Here is a 25895-nt window from a genome sequence, read left to right as displayed (position 1 = left end):
TCCTTAAGTTTTCCTTATTAGTATTCTGATTATAATATTTGCTATATTATTAGTTAAGGGGAAGCAATTTATACAATTATGAAGGTGAGTACCCTGTTTCCTCGAAAATAATATCTCCCGGGATAATAAGCACAATTGGGCTTTTGAGCGCATGTGCTAAAATAAGCCCGCCCCCCCCCAAATAAGCCCTCCCTGAAAATATTGCAACATAGCAGCAGCCATGAGGTGACCACGCTTGCTGCCTTCTGCACCTCAAAAATAATAAGACTTCTCCAAAAATAAAGCCAAGTGCTTATTTCAGGGTCAAAAGAAAGTAAGACCCTGTCTTATTTTCGGGAAACACTGTAATATTCTAGAATGGCTCATCTTTTTGGAAAGCTGCCTTCTTTTTTTATATAAAATTCATTTAAAATTCTGTAGTATGATTTCAGATATGATACATACATACATACATACATACATACATACATACATACATACATACATACACATATACACACATACACACATACACATACATAAACACAAATTATATATATAATTTATAATTTTATATACAAACACACACACACACATGTATGTATGTATGTATGTATGTATGTTTTCGTAGATTTTCACAGGTACAGGTGTGCAGGTCTTGGCATATTCGGGTCTTTTTCCATGTAAGATTGAAAGTATCTTGGCAATGTTTTGACGAGGTCCCACTTGGCATCTTCAGGCTGGTGCCTTTGGCTTCATGCTTGTGTAAGCAAAGTGTGATCGGAGTTGCCGTCTTTCTATAAATATACAGATCCATCCCATAGACGAAATGCAACCACCATCCAGAAGCCAAACCACGGCGGCATCACCAAGTGCTTCACCCCCTCCAACCCCCACACAAAGCAAACTGACACATGCCATGAACAAATGGCCAGACCACAAACTTGGAGCCAAACCAAAGCCCGGGATGTTACATCACAGCCATCTGCTTAGGACATTACATCACAGAACTCAGGAGGTTACAATGCAAAGGCTCAGGATGTTACAATGCAGCCAACCTCTCAGGATGTTGCAGCACAGGACTAAGGATAAGACTACAGCTAGTACCTCAGCCATACAGGATGTTATGAAACAGCCGACTAATCTGTATACATCAACTCCATCAACTAATCAAGATGTAACAACACAGCCAATCAACCCGCTTACAGCAACAAAGCTAGCACTCCACACACCCCCACCAATATTTACAGAAAGACGGCAGCTCCGATCACGCTTTGCTCGCACAAGCACAAAGTGTATTGAGTGTGAGCAAGTAAATTGCATATTCCTCTTCCAATTTATAGAATGCAATTAACTGTAAACTGGTTTGCAAAGCAGTCTCCAGATTACAAATTCCATACAGTAATGTGAGCATGATTGTGGCAAAATTGCATCCAGTTGCATTTGTGGCATATTGGCAATTGGCAGGGAATGCTGAATGAGCTGTTGTAAGACTGAAACTGGTAATCTAATCTATAAATATGGATCAATTTGGTCACAACTATATTGTATTTTTTATTATTTTTATACATATTTCACATTTTCGAACTACCCATTCCCCTCAAAGATGGGGATGTATGGAAGACTGTGATATATAGTATAAGAAGAACTAACAAATGGAATAACAGGAAGTAAAGTAGTTACATCTGTAGCGCTAAGGAAAATAAATAAGGATGTATCATATTAAAATGAAAATGTTTTGATCTTGTGGAGTGGTATTGACGAATGCATGCAGAAAAGAAATGTTACATATGAATGAAACAGATTCAAGTAAAGGTCAGAAAGTATTAATTTCTGTCATCTAGATTGTTGTGAATGCACATGAATGTATGAACATTAGTGATAGTTGGATAGTATGCTCTAGTGAATAGTGATAATTGAAATATCCTTTATGAGTTAATTCAGGAAAAATACTATAATATTTTAAATTAATGCAGTCAACAACAAAAAATCTACTAGATGACATGAATTGATAAGACAAGAGAGCAAAGAAAAGGTGAGTGGAACATTTAGAAAACCAAGGATAAATGAGAATGGTACGGTTTGACAGGTATGTGCCTAACAGTATCCATTTTAAATACATAGTCTAGATATGTAGATAAATCTGCTTGCACAAATACATGGCAAATGAATTAATATAAATCTGAAAGCATGATTGAACATTTATGATGAAAGATAAAGAGAATGTGAACTGAGGACAAAAGTAAGTGATCAGCATGAACAAAGTACAAGAAGGGTAGGTCATGTAGAATGAATGAGGATACAGTTGCAAAACAAACAATGTGAAGGTCAAGGGGAAATGGAAAAAAAGCTAGAAAATCATGACTGGATGGAATTCACAAGTTACGGAAAATGAGCGATGGGCGTAAAGAACCAAAGGCAAGGTAGCAACAGTATTCGGATGTTGCATAAAGTGTAAGGAAGGGTAGAAAATATGGAAATATATAAATAACTGCATTAGCATAGTCTAATTTGACTTATGTCTCTTTTTCTTAAACCAGGCCATTTTTAAAAACTTAATCGTTCTTAATCCTTTTCTATTGCTTATTTCAAAAACGTGTGCTAACAAGTGCTAGAGTTTATTTGAGCCTCACATTTTAATTTGTGAGGTTAATTAAAGAAAACTTCAAGGCAAGGCCATTAATTTTCCCAAGGGGAGACATGAGAAACTGGGATTGTTGTGGATGGCTGAACCAATGTTACCTGATTTGATGTCCTCAAACTCTGTCACCTCAACTCCTCAGGTTGCTCCAGCCAAGAAACCAGCAGTGCACAGGCACAAAAAGGCGTTTCTCTCCTTGCCCTCTCATGGTTGCCAATTGACCGAAGGAGCACATGGTGACTGTGCAGAGCTGCATCTCACTCGGCTTCCTCTCCTGCACCCTGTGGCACATTTATTTACATTTGATTTCTAATTTCCAATTGACCTCACACGGGCCACACCGGGACAGCCAAAGATCCAGATGTGGTCCGGGGGGCATAAAATACCCAGATCTGCTTAGCTCTAGACTGTGTGGTCTTAGTGCTATCAATTAACTAAAACACCTGCCTACTATATGCTCTGGGAGTAGTTTTTAAGCCATTCTATTTGAGATCATTGGTCAAGAAAATCAAAATACAATGTCTTTGTCCTCTGTTGGTGATGGCTTGCAGCCAGTGACAGAGCTCATTCTGATATGTTTAACTTAAGACTGTTTTTAATGACTCTACTAATATCAGGTTCTTTGGTGCTTAAAGTATCATTGACAAATTTTATTTCTCTGACAAAAGCAGTATTACACCAGTCATGAATAGAGATGATGAAGAGTAGCTTTCTTATCATCCTACCAGGTATGGGGAAAAAATAAAACCATTGCATGTTGAGGGAGGGAAAACTTTCTTCCTTTAACCCTGTCCAATTCTCTTCCCTCCCTTTTGAAGTACAGCTGCTCTTTTTGAAATTTGCCAATACTGAAAAGAAGAATCAGCCCTGAAGAGGTGAGGAAGGGTAAATTTGACTTGTCCAACCTCGGGAGATGAAATCATGCAAATTTATTCTTTTTTACTGGTAATTCAAGGCAGTGAACATATCCAACCCACTTTCCTATACTGCTGTAAACCTTTCCGTGTATGCTTGTGAGAAAAAGAATTAAAATTACGTATGTGTAGGTTTATTGAGAACTTGGAATAAGTTTATACACATCTTTGAATACATCATTTTAGTAATTTGTAATATATTATTGCTATACATATATCATGGAGATATACCTTCTTTAAGTAATCTTCTAAGGAAGTGGCTAGGTGTTCCTTGTTTGAGGTAAATTCTCCATGATCAGGAAGCTGTTTGATCAATTGATCTACTTTTTTCTCAATGTAGTCCATTCTTTCCTGAATCCCAATCATCCAAGAACTGGAAAAGTAATTAAAATCATGGTTAATGCTGGCTGGTAAGTAAAAGTGTTATGCTATCTATGTATTCTAATGCTTTATATCAGTGGTTCCCAAACTTGGCAACTTTAAGACTTGTGGACTTCAACTCCCAGAATTCTCCAGCTAGCTCTTCTGGCTGGAGAACTCTGGGAGTTGAAGTCCACAAGTCTTAAAGTTGCCAAGTTTGGGAACCACTGCTTTATATCATAATTATTTGCTCTATAGTTGCTCTATTTTCAAAAAGCCCAGTAATAATGAAATCAAGAGAGCTTAAGATATACCGTTTTATTCCAGTTCTTATTTCCCATCTTTACCACAGGTGGACCTCAAGTTATATCTGTAATGGACCCCAGAATTCATCAGACCTGATTTTTCAGCAATTTTTTGGGCAGTGGTTCTTGTGCAAACATAACCTAAATATGGTGGTCATGAAGTAAATCCGTTTTACCCAAAGGGCATTTTTTAAAACAATGGAAATCTGAATTAAATACCAGAAACTGGCAAAACAAAAAATCAAAAATTGTTGTCACATGACCCCGGGATGTTGCAAATGGCTGTAGCAGAGGTGGTATTCAGCCAGTTCTGACAGGTTCTGGAGAAACAGTAATGGAAATTGTGAGTAGTTTGGAGAACTGGAAAATAGGCTGGCCCCACCCTCACTGCCTCCCAGCCGATCTTCTTTTGTTGCCCTGAACAGGAGAACAGAGCTGGAAAGCAGGTTGAGGGGGGGGAGGAATGGGGATTTTGCAGTATCCTTCCCCTGCCACGCCCACCAAGCCATGCCATATCCACCAAGCCACACCCACAGAACCAGTAGTAAAAGAATGTGAATCCCACCATTGGGCTGTAGAGTTCAGCTTGTTGCCAAGTGCCCAAAATGGTGACATGTAATCAGGTGGGTACAGTCATGTAACTTTAAAATCAGGTTGTTTTGAGGGCTCCATTATAACTTTGAACAGTCCCTATTGACCACTTATAACTCAAGGACTACCTACATACATTAGCATTGCCTAACACTCTGAGAACATTAAGTATCGTATTTTAATATAGAACACCATTTAGATGCTTTTATCAAAATTAGATGCTAAGTTAAAATGCAATTTTAAAAAAATACATAACTGCTTCTATTCCAGATCCAAATTTTAGCTGTAAAGAGTTTACTTTTCTTTCTTTTTTTTACAGACAATTCACAATGAATATTCTCCCTGTGAGTTTTAAGACTAGCACATATTCTAAAAAGGTTGTTTTAAACAAAAATTAGTACACAGTCATGTGGCAAAGAACCAACAAACCTGCTAAATGTTTGAGCTCCAGGGTGCTGATTTATAATAACGCAAAGACGGGAGATAGTTCTCTTCAAACTGCTTATCACATACAATTAGGATAAGAAAATTGCGCTTAAGGAACAAATTGTTGCCTTCAGTTAATTTATAACAGAAATTTTCTCTGGCAAAGCATTGTGAAATTAAATAGCAACACAAACTCCATTAAAATATTAATAGTGACCATGAAAATCATTTGAGTGCCTAAAAAGAATTGCATTCTCAGTTGGAATTTTATTAGCTCTGAAAGCCCCCGTTCAATGTCCTTCCTCCCCCCCCCCCCCGCAGCCCCCTCAATGATGATTGGTGGAAATATTCTGGTAATGGGCAGAATTTTCTTTCCTTAATACAGAACAGAATAACCATAAGTACCTTAACTAAATGTCATTGAAAACCAGCTGTTCCTTTATTTCCATTGTACCAATGTAGGACTTAATAGAATTTTTATTTAAAACAATCCTATTTTCTATCAGGACAATTTCCATTTACTATAATGATACTGGGAGATGAACAAGATCAAAGTTTTCCTTCTTAGTCCACTGGAGTTCTCTTTCTTCTAAGCTTATGTGGGCAAGCAGAAATGGGCTTGCAGGTTAGCCATAGGTGTCCACATATAGATGTCACTGCTTTTGCTTATATCGTGTTTGCTTGTTTGTTTGTTTATTCTTATTTATAGCAGCATCCCTGTTATATAACAATTTACAGCCATTTATGCTGGCTCACATATTGCTTGTCATAACAATGTTTATAACACAGAAATGAAGGTACTACTTCTACTGATCATAACAAGGCTTGGAGTCATCACCATTACTTGCCCTGGCTTGAGAAAATCTAGAAAAGAAATCAGCTGGATGGCCTTTGAGAGACGCCCAACAAAAGTCTGTAGAATCACTTGGAATAGCAATAGCAATAGCAGTAGACTTATATACCGCTTCATAGGGCTTTCAGCCCTCTCTAAGCGATTTACAGAGAGTCAGCATATTGCCCCCAACAATCTGGGTCCTCATTTTACCCACCTCGGAAGGATGGAAGGCTGAGTCAACCCTGAGCCGGTGGGATTTGAACCGCTGAACTGCTGATCTAGCAGTAGCCTGCAGTGCTGCATTTAACCACTGCGCCACCTTGGCTCTTACTAGGAATAGTAAGTAGCATTTAAATAGCATTTAACCACTGCGCCACCTTGGCTCTTACTAGGAATCCTAGTATCATAAATGGATTTTTTTGGTAAAGGGGGGGGGCTGTGCCAAGGGAGGCTCATTCAATTCCATTGTATACATGTGGTGGTTCGACAATAAAGGTTTGATTTGATTTGATTTGGATGAGGGCAATTACATACTAGAAAAAAAGTAAAGAGTCTAGAGCAGTGATGGAGAACCTTTTTTGCCTTGGGTGCTGAAAGTGTGCGTACCGACACCCGTAATACAATGCCCCCCAAAGACCCTATCATGCATGTGTGACCCTCCCCTGCACCCATCTACCCCCTGCACATGCGCGCAAGACCCCTGTTTTGGTACTAGCAGGCCTCCCTGAAGCCTCCTGGGACCAAAAATGGGGTGCAGGGGGCGCATCTCCCCACCCCTGTGCATGCATATGCGAGAACCCCCCACCCCATGCATACACATGCATCTCTCAGCAGAGACTAAAAAATCAGCTGGCCGGTGGGACGCGTGGGCGCATGCGTAAAGGAGCTAATCTGGGCGACAGCTCGCGTGCCTGAAAAGATGGCTCCATATGTGACACGTGTGCTATAGGTTTGCCATCATGGGTCTAGAGGCAACTCTAGGCACTCTGAATGAAGTGAGAAGCCCCAACCTAAGCAAGAAGACTACACCCAAATTGAACTGTTTCCATAAAAATGACCCTATTTATGAACTTAGAAGCCCAGATTTGAATTTCTGTATTTTAAGACTTCATTTCAACACTATTTAACCATTGGAAGAAACATAATTTCCCAATAGGGATTCTCACACCTATACATTTAATAATGTATGTGCAGCTCTCCAGTTACATATTATACTTACCTGTGAGCATCTTGTTTGCTAAGTAAAGCTTGTCCCTTCTGAATAGCATTGTCTGATCCATTTTTAATTTCTTTTTGTAGTTCCTCATGTTTTATTGCCGAAATGGGCAAGCTGAAAACTTTAGATTCAAAAAGCTTAAGGGAAGCCTCTACATTTTCAAGTATATCATATGCCTGTCAAATTAAAAAAAAAAAAAAAGTTTGAAAAGGTTACAAGAAGCATGGTGATTGCCAACTACCATGATTAAGACAATTGTTTGAAAAACTTTCAAACAATTGTTTTGAAACTTTTGAAAGACCATTTTTCCTCTCTATGACATTACAGAAAGAGTATATAGTGCATGCTTATTTGGTTACATCCTTATTTGGTTAACATCGTAGAATGGAATGGAATGGAATGGAATGGAATAGAATAGAACAGAACAGAACAGAACAGAACAGAACAGAATAGAATAGAATAGAATAGAGAGTGGTCATAATAAGTATAATCTTTATTGTCATTGTACTTAAATACAATGAAATCAGTGCCTACTGATGCCCTATGCTGTTGTGGAACCTAACCCTAACCCCCACCCACCAGAGAATGAAATATTTTGGGGAATATTAAAAGAAGCAGAATATTATATTTCCCGAAAGGAGAAATGGAAAAAAATCTTAACAAAGACAGAAAGCAGCCCCAGTTTTCCTGTCATAGGAAAACAGCCTCAAGGAGAAGAAACTGGTCGTTAGGAATGGAGATTTTGTATCCATTCAGAAAGACTGGGCCAATCTATTCATAAACAAAATGCCTTCAGACACAAGTTCCCACAGAAGGCTGGAGCTCATGGGATTAAGAATTTACATTCCCCCATCCAAATTCTAAGGACAGGACATGATCTTTAGGACATAATAGGATTTATCCACCACTATTAGAATAGCACAGGGATGCAGTGGCTCAGTGGCTAAGACACTGAGCTTGTTGATCAGAAAGGTTGGCATTTTGGCAGTTCGAATCCCTAGCGCCACGTAACGGAGTGAGCTCCCGTTACTTATCCCAGCTTCCACCAACCTAGCAGTTCAAAAGTATGTAAAAATGCAAGCAGAAAAATAGGGACCACTTTGGTGGGAAGGTAACAGCATTCTGTACGCCATCAGCATTTAGTTATGCCAGCCAAATGACCACGGAGACATCTTCAGACAGTGCTGGCACTTCGGCTTTGAAACAGAGATAAACACCCTAGAGTCGGGAATGACTAGCACATACGTGTGAGGGGAACCTTTATCTTTATTAGAATAGCTCACTACATTGCACAACCCCCTGGAGCATCTCAATCAACAAACCCCAGAACCCTATAAAAATCCATCTACTCACTCAGCTATTTTGTCAGTCACCCCAGAAACATGCTGCTGTCAGCATGTTCCAGAAGTTTCTGGAAATAGACCGAGACCTTCTTTCCTTGTAGCCAGACTCTATTTTATTTCCAGTGACCTTCTCCCAGCTTGGAACCAGACTGCATTTTTCTTCCTACATTGTGTTGATTCCAAACTTCATAACTACTTGAACGAAAACAATCCATACTATTGGATTTGCTCCAATACTTTTCCTACTCAAAACTAAAACACCCATCACACATTGCCAGGTGATCAAGAGATGGATAGAGCCAAGGTGGCGCAGTGGTTAAATGCAGCACTGCAAGCTACTGCTAGATCAGCAGTTCAGCGGTTCAAATCCCACCGGCTCAGGGTTGACTCAGCCTTCCATCCTTCCGAGGTGGGTAAAATGAGGACCCAGATTGTTGGGGGCAATATGCTGACTCTCTGTAAACCGCTTAGAGAGGCCTATGAAACGGTATATAAGTCTACTGCTATTGCTATTGCTATAGATGTTAAGAATTCTTTATTATTGCCAATCTGAATATTTTCTGTTCCATATTATACCGATAAGAGATATACTGGGATTTTTGGAAATGCTATGATCTTGAAGTAGAAACAGTCGATCTGTCATATGAACAGAAAGCTCACTGCTGAGATCAAAATTTTCTAGGTCAATTATGAAAATAATATACTTATAGCTAGTTTTAAGATCTTTTTAGCAATTGTCAATTTTTCTATCACTATTTCAGAGTAATGGAGAATAATCACCTAATTAAGGGATGCTCAGAATTAAATTCAGAATATCTGGAAATTCTAGCACTAGCCTCCCTCAATAAGAGGTAATATTTTCAGTCTTACTCAAAATAACCTCTTCTTTGAGTGAAGTGGAAGAGACAATTATAATGAATAAATTTTCATTCCTATTGTTAATTGAATGCATTGGTTGTTAACATAAAGGAACAAAAACTGAATTGGATAATTTAAATTAGTTATCTCAGAGCATTGTAAAGAAAAAGACCTGAAGATTAATTAATTTTCCAAAATCACAGCAGGAATTATTCATTATCTGTATCTGCTAATGTAATTCAAAACAAAACAAAATATGAACTCTTTCTCATAATTAAGCTACTCAAATTCTAGCCATACAATGAGATTGCTTTGATAATCAATGTTTTTTAACACGTGGCAAAATAATAAACAGTGTGTATGTATATCTGTGTGTGTGTGTGTGTATAAAGACTCCTCTATGTGTGTGTCAGAGGTGGGTTGCTGCCGGTTCAACTTGGATCACCCGAACCGTAGTAAAAAAATTGGCAACTCACCTCTTGTCTGTGTGTATGTATATATGTATGTATTTGTATATCTATATCTATGTATGTATGTGTGTGTGTATGTGTATGTATGTGTGTATGTGTGTATATATGTATGTGTGTATATGTATATGTGTGTGTGTGTGTGTATGTATGTATGTATGTATGTGTGTGTGTGTGTGTGTATATATATATATATATATATGCACGCATGCACGCATGCATGTATGCACGCAGGAAGAGGAAGGACAAGAGAGACGTATGGAAGAAGACCAAATATGGGAGAGTTATCTCTAAGATTCTTATGTAATGGAGTTTGTGATGTCTGTAAGCCAGACTTCCTCAACCTTTCCAGCTTTGTGGACCAGCGGGAGAGGGGAGAGAAGGGAAGATTTTTGCATGCGCAGCAGGCAAGTGAATGACCCCTGGTAGTGGGTCATGGCCCAGGGATTGGGGAACCCCTGCTGTAAACGATTTTAATGTTCATCTGCGGAGACATTCATTTAAATGGTTAACACCTCACCATCTAGTTCTCCACATACTTCAGCCACATAAAACTGCCTAGAGTACATGAGAATTAAGGTAGATAAATTGCATGGACACAATAAATAAAAACAGCATTTTGCCGCCTTACAACAACATCTCCTTTGGGTATTGTAAACTTATAATTAAGTTATTCAAAACATTTTTGGAAAAAATGTGCCTCATTATTTTTGCCTTTTCATTATTTGTTTACGATCAAATTCTTTGCTGGAAAAGTATGTTTATTGGGCCGTTGATTTATTTATGCTAGAATCTGAGGCACTCTTGTTAAAAGAACTCCATGTTGCTTTGCTCAAAAGATTTTGATATACAGTATTACACAATCCAAGAAATGGCTTCAATCAACCATTTAAACATGTTGTTTCTGAATTTCCTATACATACAGTAGTCCTCTTAGACTGTTATACCTGAATCTAAAGTGCCAAATTATTTAGTTCATGAGATAACCCAAGATGTGCTAGAAAACAGATCCTGCATGACAGATTTTAATAGCCAAATATCGATTCAGACATGGAGTGCTTTATCGAGAATTGTCCTGCTTAAATGCAAAGTCAACCTTAAAATGATAATCAGCCACTATTTCCTACCATCTCCTCCTTGGACAAACTCAGCACAGATATTGTTGACTCCATAGAACAAGCAAAGTCATTATTACTCTTTGATTATGAACCACAGTGGTGCAGTGGTTAGAGTGCAGTATTGCAGGCTACTTCTGTTGACTGGCGGCTGCCTGCAATTTGGCAGTTCAAATCTCACCAGGTTCAAGGTTGACTCAGCCTTCCATCCTTCTGAGATGGGTAAAATGAGGATCCAAATTGTTGGAGGAAATATGCTGACTCTGTAAACCGCTTACAGAGGGCTGTAAAGCACTATAAAGCGGTATATAAGTCTAAGTGCTATTGCTATTCTTACCCTGAGGCAGCTTTGTTTGACACTTATTTCCACACAGTATATTTTTGCTCATTTTGTATCTCCTTATGAAGCAGTTATGGATCATGAACAAGATTTGGGGTCGCCTGACTTTAACATTTGTCCTATGTGACATTAAGCATAGCTGTGCTTCCAAAGAGCAAGAGAAATTTCAGGTCACAAAGTGTAAAGGGAGGGGGAACTGGAAAAAGGAATTTGCTAAGGTTTTAACTGCATATCATCCCACCCCACAAGGGCTTCAAGGCAGACACCTGTTAAGTTGCTTCTTTCTCGGCACATTTATACCAACCATCTTGGTCTGTCTCAAGTGAAAGTGGATGATTCAGCTGTTGCAGGACATCATCAAAAATAGTGGGTCCAAAAGAAACATTAAGCTGATGCCACATGTTTAGTTAAATGATGGTTTGAAAGTAAGGACTTGGTACTCATTGCTAACAATTTGGCTGGTGATAAACGTGAGCCAATATATAAAAAGCATATGTGACCTTATTATCTTCTGCGGCATTTCTGAGTCTTTATTTGAATTATGGTAGCGTTGTAATTAAAATGTCAAGCATCTTAGAAAGGTTCCATCTCAGCTGAACCGCAGCGATGTGGCAATCCCTTCTACTTCAGACTTCACAACTGCTGCATCTCACAATACAGAGACTCCTTTCACCAGAGAATGCTGGAGCGGAGACAGCAGCTTAGTGGGAAAGCTGGAAGCTCTGAAGTGACCTTCACACAAGGGATGACAGCTAGACATGGCAGATTTATTAGAACACCTTCTAGAATTCATGAAGTAGTTTTGATTGAGCAATGTCTCCCCTTCCCTCTCTCTCTCTCTCTCTCTGTGTGTGAGAGAGAGAGAGAGAGAAAGATTTGTGAGTCAATTTTTCTTTGATATTGAAATATTTTCAAACATTAGAAGAATGGTTTATCACTGTTTCTATTTACAAAGGGAACAATGTAATGACTTGTAGTAAACAGAAATTGGAAGGACTTGGGAGAAAAGCCTGAAAGAATATGTGTTATGTATTGTATATAGTCAGTTGACGTTCTCATTCTGGTCCTCTGTTGGAGCGGGAAAATTACCTCTCCTGATCGGTTGTTCGGCTGATCAGTTTCCTATAAAAGGAGCTGTGTCAGCCAGGGAATTTCAGTTGCCTCACAGGCAGTATTAAATAAAGAGCTGTTAGAAATCACTCTGGCCTTGCCCTCATTCATCGCCCAGAACTTAACAGTATGTGAATGCTATGACTAAAACTGTTATGTAATAAATAGTTTTAAATTACAACTTAGTCTAGAATCCCTAAGAACGAACGTAGCACCTCCCATAGCTATGCTATCCACTACTTTAAGCTTTCTTCTTTTCAGTTTAGGGTAACATAGTTAAACTTTGGACTTTGAAATGATATTTAACTACAACTTTCAACATACATCACTTATTGGCCTTGTTGGCTGCGCCGGAGCCAGCGTCAGGACTTCCACTTCTGATTTAGGGAATATCTTATGTCATAAAACTAATATAGTCATTAAGATTTTCAAAAAGAATCCAGTTCCCATTGTCTTCTTTGTTTACAATGAACCAGCAGATGGAGCCTAGTGGAACTAAAATTCCCAAGCAAATCCCCATTATTACAAATTCTTACTGGTAAGTGGAAGATGAGACCCTTCCATCTCTTTGATCCTTTGGGTTTCTGGAAAGGGCATATTAAACATGAGCTGCTTTTGTGGCTTGACATCTTAATCATCAGTTAGCTCCATAATCCATCTGCATATTGCCATGCCTTTTCTTCAACCACTCCTTCTAACATTGGAGCATCAAAACCTGGACTTACAGCACCAGCTATATGGCATCAGAAGTTCTTATAAGCGAAATCGTTTTTCTTTCTTGGAATTGTTCTTGAATCTATTCCATCTCTTTTTGTCCTTACCATCTGGAAAGTACAGCTGCCACAACCAAAAGAGGCTACCATAAATACCTCCTGTATATCCCTAATACATTGACATTTTTAAGGGATTAATTATAAACTTTTAGAGCACCAATCATAGCTGAGTAGCACAGAACAAACAAACAAAAAACTAATTTGGGCTCTTCACCACATAATCTTTGAAAAGATCTAATGGTTTTGGAACATTTTATAATTCTAATGAGGTTCTCAGAACATGTTTTTTTAAATATAAAAAACAATTTTAAGGAATGGCTAACTACCTATTCTGATGCTAAAAATATAAATTATCCACAGTAAAGTAATGAGAGAGTACTTCCCTCTATTTCTTTCACATTTTATATATTTATATATATGTTTTATATATTTTACAAGAAAATATAAAGAAAAATAGCATTGAGTAACTCTCTCTCTGAAATGGAAGCAGAATATAAACATTAAAAATAACTACAGCATTAACACTGAGATTCACATAGAACAGGGCTGTCAAACTCCTGGCCCACAGGCCGGGTGCGTCCCACGCTGGCCACACCCACACTTGGTTTAGCGAAGGGGGGGGAAGTCCTGATACGTCACGTGACGCCACCATGATGACGTGCGTTTGACACTCCTGACATAGAAAATCAAATCTTGTAGACACAGCTATATAACTCTGTTGAAAAAAAGCCTTCTTACTTATACAGTTCCCTACTCCATTTCAATTTCTAGATTATTTTGGTGAAGATAAAAAAACTACATAATTTATCAAAGTGGAGAAAATACTCTAAAAGTACAGCTTTAGATGTAAACATTTAATCTTGAAATTCACCAGAAATAATTTTCTACCCTTTTGAAATTTTAGGCCACTGACAAACTTTCTCTTTTTAGAGCCTTGTGTAGGAGGTGCATGCCTAAAATAAGAGCTTTGAGTGGTATGATTTTTCTTGAGCCCCAGAAATGGACCAGCCACATTTTTTTTTTCATTTTGTCAAAATTATTTTAGGTAGATAAGAAGACATTTTATTTCTACCAGGAGTCCAGGATCCTTACTATAAAACATCTAAACTAGAGCTCTATCAGTAGCTCACCATTCTGCCTACCCTACATGTTCTGTTTCCATGAATGCACTTCGTGCTTGCTTACATAAAATCTTGCATGGTATACTTTCCATTTCACACAGACCCAACACATCTAACCATGTTTGTGTAGAAATAATAAGAGTTTGGAATTACCTATCGTTAATTGTTTTCATCTGACTTACCACTATTTTTTGTGAGGTACATCATGTTTTACAAAGCTCCCTGGGGTCATCATTCATGGCTTCTTCCAAGTGGTTTGGAAGATGGCAACTTCAATTATCAACCAATTACCAACCAAGTCCAATGCCCCTCTCCTGGTTTTCCCAATATGATTGCCAGCAAAGCAACAGTATTCCTTGCTTTGTCTCTCTCTGCATATCTCTATCATTTAAAGTTGACCATACTTGTGTACTTCCACCCCGTCACCTTTACTGAGCTGAATAATGTTGGTTGAACAGTGATGGAACTCCACTTACTTAGTAAGCTATTTCACTGTACTGGTGGTCTAGAGAGCTTTGGGATAGTCTGGTTTTTTCCTAGGTGATAACTCTATCAGACCATCTCCTTGAATAAACCCACCTTCTGCACTCCCAGCTGAGAATCCACTTTCAGTTTTCTTAGTAATCCCCAGGGGGAAATGTACACAAACAGGAATTTAAAAATGGGAATTGGAATCAGGTGCTACTGTTATTTTTTTTGCAGTCTCTGAGAAAGCAGGAGAGAGCACTCATCAGGAGAAAGTGCACTGACTGATTCAAGATATTTTGGGTATTCCAGAGGTTGATTTCAAACTGTTTTTAAAGGAACTGTGTGTATAAACCATAGCAATGTGGAAGGGCTCTATAACCTCCTTAATAAAATTGAGGAGGACACCAAAAGAAGCATTGCTGCCAGAAAGTGAGACAAAATCTTCAGGTTGGTTTGCAGATGCTGCCCTCCCCACTTCATCTGTTTATCAATAGAGCTACAAATCTAAGGGAGAGTAAGCCTTTTTTGGGGGGGGGGGCTTTACAGTGGGTTTCTGTCAGGAATTTTAAGTTTTGACTAACCTTCCTTGCTGCATTGAAGAAGTCATTGGCTTCTTGCAACAATGCTTTCCGTTCTTCAAAACAGCGATTTACTTCTTGTTCCAGTAAGTTCATTTTTTTATTCGAAAGCTTCAGATGCTCTTTTTCTGCATACTCCTCTGAAAGCAGAATTCTGAGTGCTTCTGATTTTAATCCTTGCATAGCAGAATTCCATTCCTGAGAAGAGAAGTGTGACTCAGTTAATTATCTGCCAATGGTGATTTAGATTCAAGTTACTCGATTCACAGCAAAGTAATCATAGATAAGAATAATATCCGCACATCCCATCCGTCAAAAGATAACATAAATAGTCGCAAGAAAATACACAGAAATCACTTGAAAAGAATAAAACTGAAATATTTAAGGTGATAATAATCTAACAACAATAAATATTCCTTCCATATGTAATGGTTGTCAGGGAAAGGGGTAGTTTGATATCTCAGGACAATGAATTTCAAAACTGAGAAGTCTTTATTCACTCTGGAAAAATCTCTCTGCCAATGCTAAATTATTTATTAACAATCTACTTTATATTGCTGTCTTTGCACTATTTGTAAAAGCAAAGCAGCTTGCCCCCTCCTCCACTCCCCCCTTAGTAATACATGTATTACTTCTGCATAGAAATTGTTATTTCTGATTTCCCCTTGTGTCCCGCAGCGATGCTTCAGTGTGACAGGCGTGTGTGTGTGTTCCTGGGAAGGATGAGGAGTGAAGATGAAACAAGTATATTGAATATTTTACATTAGAGATGTCAACATTAAAGATTCCTTAGAAGATATTCCATACTTATAATTGGAAGATGTATAAGATAGCACTGAACTCATTACCAGGAACCAATGGAATGTTCATAATAGTGTAATAAGCAAAGCTGGCCAAAAGATTGGAAGAGATCAATCTACATTCCAATCCCCAAAAAGGGAGACTAAACAGAGTGTGCAAACTACTGTGTAATATCTTTAACTTCACATGCTAGAAAAAAATAGAGAAGACCCTTAGGTGAGTAGCAGACAAAAGACAAGGACTACCTGAACAAAGTCAGATGGATTCAAGTACAGCGTTGATGGGTTGAAAGATTTGAAGAACCAAAGAAGGGACAAATTGTCATAGAGAAAATTTACATATTTGATTGTTAAGAGTCAATGCCTACTTGATGATACATAATCAATAATAAATTACATTTCATCTGCATACTTAAAAAATGAGAACGCTATTTGTTTCTCTTAGAAATTCAAAAGTCATTGAATTTTAGAATACTACAATTCTTTAAATGATCTGTACTTAAGGTCAATAAGAAAATGTAATGTTATATTTGGTTTCTCAAAGCTACCACATTTAGTGGAGAAGACACTATAACTACATATCTGAAATGCCTGAATTACTGTATCAGTTGTGCTACTGGCTTATAGCACAGGTATACAATCAGCATTCCTGAAACACTTGCATGTTGTCTTCAGGTCCTTGCTAAGAAGGCTACTGAATTGTAATTCTTAAGGTGACAAAAGAGAGAAATAATTGAGCATATACTTAATTTGTATGCACTGATCTGATTTACATTCAGTCGTGTTTTTTGCTCTGACCCCTCCCCCTTTTTTGGCTTGGAATATTTTTTGAGTTGGTTTTTTGTATGCCAAAGATTAAGATGACTTTTGATTTCAAAACAGGCATTCATCTCTTGCTTTTGTTAATATATTGCTTGGGAACAGGCAAACATTTACACATGATGTGGTCAGTGGTGGGTTCCTACTGGTTCGGATCAGTTTAGCCAAACCGGTAGTGGTTTGTCAGCCTGGGTCACTGGAACTGGCAGCAACCCGAACTGGTTCTCTGGGTGGCCCCGTAGACACCACCATCTTGTTTTTTAGTTCTGCGTATGCACATAACAATTTTAATTGTACTGCGCATGCACGCACAACGCACATCAAGCACATGCCCAAAGCATACACACGAGCGAACCAGCAGTAGTGCCTGCCGGAACCCACCCCTGGATGTGATGTATGAAGTATTTCCCATAGTCTGGCCTTGTTTTATAGAATAGAGTACATAAGTAAACTATGTAATGCTGTAAATAAGTTGAAGAACTAATGCTGAAAGTTACAGCAATTATTCTCCACAGGAATGGGACATATGTTAGGCATTTAATGCCCTATGCCTTTATAATAATTATATCATCATCATCATCATCATCATCATCATCATCATCATCATCTAGTAATGCTTCTTTTCTATATAACAGTAGGACTGAAATAAAAAGAAATTAATAGAAGTCCTTGAAAACAACTCATGTAAAAGTCCTGATTTAAGAATAGTTTGGGATTCAAGTAAAGTTTTCATTAGAAATCGTTTTATCCAACAATACTGAACTTAAAAAGAAGACTCAAGAGAAAAATTCATGCTATTTTGGATGAGATAAAAAGAAAAGAGGAAGAATTAAAGAAATTGCCAGAAAAGATAAGCATTTCACATCAAATCAAACTTTTACAGCAACAGCTATCTATGTGAACAATAAGAGAACTAGAAATAAAGGTGAACTATTCTAAACAAAAGAATTTTAAATCTGCCAACAAACCAGGGAAATGGTTAGCATATCAATTAAGAAGAGACAGGGAAAAAGAAAATGATTCTGAAACTTTAAGGTGGAAATACTATATAAATAGACAAAGTTTTTGTGTATTACTCTAACTTGTATAAAGGACATGATATTTTCTTGGAAAAAATAGACAATCCTTAAAAAATTTTTTTACAGAGAATGAAAGCTAGATTATGAATGAACTTAATAACAATTAGAGAAACATCTGAGGCTATAAAAAGCAACGAGGAAAAGTACCAGGACTAGTTTAAGTATAATTTATTTATTTAGATTTCTATTAAGGTGTGCTTTTGTGTACGTGTGTACACACATACACACAAAATTTTTACCCTAGTGGGTGAATATGCAAAAAAAGCTTTAAAAATGGTTGAAACACATACATTAATTCAGAAATTTTTAAATCAGAAAAATTTCTTCAGGGGTTGACTGATAAAAAGCTGGAAAACTCATGGATGTTTGCTTTGTACTGGCTTAACAGGAGCAAAAATCCCCTTAGTAAAATCTGAAGATCTACTGAGTTATCAGCAAATTAACCCCTTTTTTTTCTTTTCTGATATTTACTTCCTAGCTTGTTTTGTATGGATGAAAAAATGTATTGCACCAATATTTCTGACATGTGTGACTGATGGGCAAATGTTAAAGCAGAATATCCTTAAATGATGCCCACGAGTGCATTCTTAGTTCTATTACTTATGGTCTACGTATTCTTCAGCTTTTGTTCAATTTGAAATATGACTGATAGCAATTATTAGTTGCCAACCAGGATCTGTGAACTCACTGTGAACAAGACTCTAATGTAATAGACCCATGATGGCCAAATGTGGCAGGCAGAGCCTTCTCTGTGGGCCAGCCTGCTGTTGCCAGCTGCTTTTCTGCTTTTCCAGCATGCGTGCTGGCCAGGTGGTCTTTGACCGTGCCAGAGCAGCAGAAATCCGAAGACCAGGTGGCAGGTGCGCATGTGTGTGGCGGAAACCCAACTATCAGGTGGCCGGTGTGCATACTGGTCTTTGGGTTTCCAGTGCTTTGGTGCACACAAAAACTAACTGGCCAGCACACATGTGCATGCCGTAAACCAAAAGATGAGGTGGCTGGCGAGCGCATACGCACCAGCCACCTGGTCTTCGGGTTTCTGGTGCTCTGCCACGCGCATGCGTTCTGGCACTTGGTATCGAAAAGATTCGCCATCTCTCTAATAGACTCTCCTAATGGTGAATTAAGTTACAGAAAACCCCATTTTGTAAACAAAATGCGGAGTCCGGTTCTTAAAGTACTATTCATGTGCTAATTAAAATTTTACTTGTGGAAAATGCTTGCTTAGAAAAGCTGAAATCACTAACTGAAAAGAGTTTTAAATAGAAATAACTTTTATAAATTGGTCTCAATAGTTAGTTCCTCAGTGCCAACCTAGCAGATAAATTTCAATTAAAATTGGTTTTTTTTTTAATAATACCAGCTCTCTGCTTTTTTTAATCTTCAGAATAGTTAAGAGTTTAACCTTTGGATCAGAATAATAATAATACCGGACAAAGATTGAAAGTTTAAGGGTAAAAATATAACCCACAACATCTACCAAGGACAGAATATCTGTTTCATAAAACCCTCACTCTTTAGAATCTCTTCAGATAGCATTCCATTCACTTACAAGCCACATTTATTATTTAATAGTATGTGTCTTTTAACAAACAATAACACGGGATCACTGTACTTTTAAAATAAAAGCTGATTTGCTCCTATCAATTACATTAAGTCATTCTTTCCATTATAGAAATTTTGGAGTCACCCCTAATTTCTTAACCCCAATCTGAAATATGAATTAGTGAGTATTCATGTGTGCACTGAATACTGATTGGGACTAATAAGGCCCTTTTCACTGATTTGAAACCCACATGGCCAATATTATATTTTATATATTTATTTTTAAAATGTAACAAATGCCTTTCCACACAACCAAAAACTCCAAAATACTCAAGGCAAACGTGACTGAGATACTAATGAAAATGACACATTAAGTCTACCAAATTATGGGAAAGTTTTATACAAATTGTGGGTGTGCTTATCATAATTTTCTACCTATCCTAAATCCAAAGAGCATACTAAACTATGAAGACAACAGTTTAAAAGCATTACTGCTAGTGCTTGTTCATTCTTATTCAGGTGTTAGGTAGCCATTACAGGCAGTTCTCAGTTGACCACAATTGGGATCAGAATTTCCATGGCTAAGCAAGGCAGTTGTTAAGTAAGTCATGCCCAATTTTATGTCCTTTTTTTTGCCATGGTAGTTATGTGAATCACTGTGGTCGTTCAGTGAATCACTGCAATTGTTCAATGAATCACGTGGTTATTAAGCAAATCCAATTTTACCTATTGGCTATTGACAGATGGCTGGGAAGGTTGCAAATGGTGATGGCATGATTCTGGAACTACGCAACTGTTGCAAATACATACCAATTGTCAAGTGCCCAAATTTTGATCACATGACTATGGAGATGCTGTGACGGTCCTAAGTGCAAGGACCAATTTTAAGTCATTTTTTTTTTCAATCCCCTTGTAATGGCTGCTAAATGAATCATTTTAAGTTGACTGTTAAACCTCTTTAAACCAGTCCCCCTAGTTAAACCTTTTCCCCTAGATTAGTGATGTCAAACTCGTGGAATCATGTGGCCACGTGACATAGCATGACTTTTTCCCCCTTTGCTAAATCGGGTGGGCATGGCCAGTGTGTGATGCATCCGGCCTGCAGACCATGAGTTTAACACCCTTGTCCTAGATATTTATGTATACTATGTCCACCTCAATTACTCTCCCCAATGAAAAGTTGGTATCATTTTGAAGGAAGCCTATCCATCCCTGTCCCCATACATATTGTCTCCTTTGGAGTAAGACTAATTATAAGTCGGCCAACCCATACATCAGCTTCTGAAGACATTGCTTGTTTTAGAGGGCCTTTCATGGAATCAGTACTCTGTTCTTAAATACAGGGATCATGTAATATGTGACTTGTCCTTCAGATAAATTCTTTCTTAGTCCCAAAGATACTTTTTCCTGGCCAACTGCTGAGAAAAAGTTCTGAACTGTAAGATGAGTTGTGGAATATATCTTACTTATAACAAAGAATTCATCGTCATTTGGTTTGGTCTAAAGTGGCCATAAATGCTATGTTTTGAAAGCTAAGAGGTATTTGTAGCAAGAAAATGAAGTTACATGTTTTCACCAAAACCAAATAAAAATCTGCTATTGCTGTCTTTTCAATTTCTTTGAATAATTCCAAAAACATTTAACCTTACATATAACCTTTCGTGATTCTCCACAGAACAGTTCACGCTATTTCACATTATGTCTTCAGAGAAAGTAACCTTTTAAATTACTGCTTTCGGTGTTCCATTCTCAACTCTTGATAGATCCAAGATTGAACTTGCAGTTTTTTTTAAAAAAGGTAAGAAAAGGTAAGGTGAAAATAGAGAAGAAATGATGCTTTACTAAAAAAATAAAAACATTTGGACCATTTGTTCTTAAGAAGTTGTTGGGCTTTCAAAAATCATGCACTTGTTAAAAATAAAAACAAATGTTCCTTTGAAAATCTAGTTGCAAAAAGGAGTTGTTAAGTAGAAATTAAATTGGAAAGATTAACTTTCTCCTTTTAATGGAAGGCAACTTGCTAGCTCTTCTATAGAAGATTTTACTAGAAGTACTAGGCAGATAGTTTTTAGCTGATTTTTTCCCACAGTGAAATTTAATAACATACATTCTGCCATGAAATATGCATGTCATTCTGTTAATGATGGAGCAAACTGAGAAATATATGTGCAATTCATTTTGTAAAATAAGTTAAAACGAAAGAACCAATTTTATCAACAGTAACCTCAAAAATTATACCTCCAAAGCTGGTTCATAACTAGATTAGAAAAAGAGCTGCAACAAACACAAGATGGAATATTGGCGTAAATCTTTAAACAAATAAATAAAAGGGTGATTGCTGAAAAAGAAGGAAGATCGTGAAATTGCATCTTTCAGTGCTTTTGTTTCCATAGCCAACTTCAGCACCAGCTGGAAGACAGGTTAGCATAGATGGTACAGATGACCCTCTGCATCATCTATTTCCAATTTACAGGTTTCGCCCTAAGCAACAGCAAATGTAGGAGAGAAGAAAGAACCAGGTTGGGAATGCAATAGGCAACAGATTCAAGCTGTGCACTTTTTCACATCAGAGCCATGATCTCTCAGCTGTTTGTGAGAGACAGGCACAGTATCTGTATTTGGGCCACTAAGGGATGAATTATTGTTCTCTTTGATTTTTCATCAATTCGCCTACATAAAAATACATACATTAACATTGCAGGCATTTTATGAGTCCTTATGCACAGGTTACAGCAGGTGTGTCAAACTCCTGTCTTCACGGCATCGTCACATGCCGTGACTTTTTTCTCCTTCGCTAAACCAGGTGTGGCCGTGGCCACTGCATGATGCATCCGGCCCGTGGGCTATGAGTTTGACAGCCCTGGGTTGCAACATTAGACTAATAGAGTTTCTATTTAGCCATGGAATTTATTGGATGATTTACACTATTTGCTATTCCTTAACTTATATAGATAAAATGGTGGTGAGGGAAGAAAAATGCTTATGTTCCTTTAAGTTGGAGAACATGCATGTATATGTGTGTTGTGGGTGAGGTGACTTTTCAGTCTTTGGATTGCCTGAAATCCCCAACTGTTTTTTTATGAACCGATTTCACTGGTTTCTAAATATATATTTTTATGGAATGCTATTTTTATTGTTGACATTTACTTTACCTTCAAGCATGCTACACATTTTGCTAGAAAGAACAAAGCAATTTCAGACTGAGCTGAGAAGGATGCTTCCTTACAAGTGATAAGAAACGCTTCATCTTGAAATAGGAAAACAACAATAATTTTTTAAAAAGATAATGGTAATCCGATTATGTAACCTTAGATAAATATTTTTAAAAAATCAAAATCAATTAAGTTAAAACTACAATCTTCAAAAAAAATAAAACAAAAAAGTCAATAGAATACTCCAAAAGGGATTGGAAAACTAGAATGTGACCACTTCAGATAAAGAGTCTTACTTTAACCTTATATTCCATTTCCTTGTGTTCCTGAAGCAATGCTTCATTTTCCTTTAAAGATGACCCCAAGTTTTGCTTATTAATGTAATCTTTTATGTTCTTCTTGTACCAAGAGGTTATCTGAAATCAGAAACAATCTTTTAAGTGAATAATGTACACAAAGAGCTTGATGGAAGCTGGGTCAATAGGGATAGAATCTGTTCTGCTGACATAGGCTATTCTCTTGTGGGCTGGCAGATGTATGTTTTACTCACTGTGTTAAGCCAAAAGATCATTTCTTAGATTGTGTTATATTAAGTCAGACAACTGCGGCTTGTTCCATAACCCATGGTTATGTAAATCAGAAGTTAGCATGATGTGTAAATCCAGCCACACTTTTCTTTTCTGTGGCAAATATATTCTCAATCATTATGTAACAATTTCTAGAAGGGTTTGATAATGAACACATCGTGTTAAGTTCCCATTTACAATAATTAGGCACCTGTAGTTTTACTCACCTTGAGTCCCTGGAGAACAGCCATAATAGAACTCGGCATTATACTCTACCTAATGTAAAATGTGTGGTGGTCTATTATATTTTAAGAATGGTATTTTTTCAAATATTTTTTTAAAATTATAATTAAGATTATAAAATTAAGATTATAATAATAATCTTGGGTCTCACGATGGGTACTCTTTATCATATTCTTTCAATTGCTCAGAGAACGGCAAAGAGGTAGAATTCCAGTCATGTTCAGACACACTAAATGGAGATTGGGTGGGGGTGGTATCAAGGAAGTTAGACTGATTAAACCAGTATTAGGACAACGGGAGGCAAGCTGTTCTATGGACATTGCAAGATTGTGCTTATTCCCCGAAGGGTCAGAGGTTGCAGTGAATGTGATGCTTTGACTATCCTAACAAAAGAAAACACTGCTATTTAGCAAAAAACTTTTCCACTAACTACCGAAACCGGTTTTATGCTATTAAACCATATGCACCAATATCATACTTCTAAGATTAAAATACTATTAAAATATTGCATTTAAGATAATAAAGCAATAAGAAAAACTTGCATTAGAATATTGATCTATTCTTGATATTGCTTATTCATCCTTTGCCATTTTCAGATGTGTTGGACTACAATTCCCATTATCATTGCAACATGGACATTTGTAAGCGGGTGACAGTAGTAGGAAGTAAGTCCTATTTAATTTGATTAGGCTTAATTTTGAGTAAATATATAAATACACATTTTTATTTTCATTTTGCTTCACTGCAATGTTTCCTTTAGATTCAGCCAGAGCCCCTTTTAGACAGTTTTATCTATGCATGATAGGAAGGAGCAGATTCACATTACATGATTACCCAAATTGCCAATGAAGATTAAGACAACATAAATTCTAGACATTATAATCAGAGCTGGGTTTCACATAATTTTACCACCGATTTGCCATGCACCGAAAATGGGTGTGAGAGAGCAGCTTATCTGTGTGCACTTTGCTTGCACGCATGGCTTGCTTAGAAAATATTTGTTAAATACAATACCATAGTGCCGGGGTGGGTGGGCATCAACCAGCAGGTCACCACTACCGGTTCACCCAAAACTGTCCAAACCGGCTGAATACCACCACTGATTATAATGTTTGGTGCAAAGATTTGCTGCCCCACAATTCCACTTCCAGAAATTGACTGTACTCAATTGTACTGGAGACCACAAGGAACAACATAGTATCTCATGCACATTACACAGCTCAGTTCAAAGGCAAACCGACCCATCAATCACACCAGCCTCTTCTCTACACTGCACGTCCTTCCCCAGCAGCTGTTGCCTCATGCCACTATAATGTAAAAAGTGTTAGGACTGTGTCAAGATGGCAGCCAAAATGGTGTGATTGAAGCAATGCACATAAAACAGGCAGGACTTCAATCAGATTGCTGTGTCTGCCATCTTGATTTCTTTGACTACATCCTGCAGGTGGCTCTGATGAGGACTGAGGAGTAACAGGTGAAAATGTCTCAGCCATGAAATTTACAAGATATTTTCAGGCCAGTCACCTTTCTCATCCTGACTAGAGAGTGATTGGGAGGAAAACCTGAAGGAACACAAGTAATCACAATACTACTAACTTAAGATCTGGGAAGGTAGCCATGATAGAATTGGGCTAAGTAAATAAGGCCTATCATTTCTGGGCTGTAAAGCTTGGATGACCATTAGATAGCTACAGAAAATCAGCTCTTTGTTCCCAAGTTTGCAACCCAACTAAACTATGCCTCAAGGAATTAAACGATGGCATCACGTAATAACTACAAGTAATTGTGAAAATAGATCCTCTATTCCTATAGCTGTATTCACTGGAGCTTTAATGAACATGTAGAAGCCAATTCTGCACAATCCTTCATTAATAACACAACAACCCTAATATGGAAATAAAATGAATAATGTACATGATACAGTGCAGGATATATTTTTTTTACTTTAACTCCATATTGAACAATTTAAGCATAGAACACAATTCAACATTTAATTATTCACCCCAAACCAAGAAAACTACCCAAAAGTGTCTCTAAATCACTAGAAATCTATCTTCTTTGCCTTTTAAAACTCCATTAATTTTAGTGAGATTTCATTGTGCCTAATTACACTGGGAGCCAGTTTGGTGCTATGGTTAAGGCATCGGGTCAGAAAGCTGGAGACTGTGAGTTCCAGTCCTGCCTTAAACACAAAATCAGCTGGGTGACTGGCCACTTTCTCTCAGCTCTAGGAAAGAGGCAATGGAAAATC

The 25895-nt window shown here is 37.6% G+C and overlaps 1 protein-coding gene across 3 annotated transcripts in view; it reads right to left on the bottom strand.

The window, feature by feature from the left end:
- The window catches only part of CCDC141 (coiled-coil domain containing 141), a 135920-nt gene that overhangs the window by 54324 nt on the left and 55701 nt on the right, over nucleotides 1–25895 (bottom strand). Inside the window, exons 6-9 of one of the 3 annotated variants that reach the window (XM_087708414.1) lie at nucleotides 23132–23251; nucleotides 15444–15638; nucleotides 7271–7443; nucleotides 3766–3907 (exon numbers count right to left, since the gene is read on the bottom strand). In XM_087708414.1, the coding sequence (XP_087564540.1) occupies nucleotides 3766–3907; nucleotides 7271–7443; nucleotides 15444–15638; nucleotides 23132–23251 (630 nt within the window). The remainder of the gene's footprint in view (nucleotides 1–3765; nucleotides 3908–7270; nucleotides 7444–15443; nucleotides 15639–23131; nucleotides 23252–25895) is intronic. The other 2 variants (XM_087708422.1, XM_087708428.1) reach the window with 2 other exon arrangements.

Source organism: Thamnophis sirtalis, unplaced genomic scaffold (assembly GCF_051295495.1).
Source record: "Thamnophis sirtalis isolate CommonGarterSnake01/CBP01778 unplaced genomic scaffold, rThaSir2_p1.2 scaffold_1, whole genome shotgun sequence".
NCBI lineage: Eukaryota > Metazoa > Chordata > Lepidosauria > Squamata > Natricidae > Thamnophis > Thamnophis sirtalis.
The sequence above is the reverse complement of the archived record's forward strand: the minus strand, read 5'-3'. Positions and strand labels throughout refer to the sequence as shown.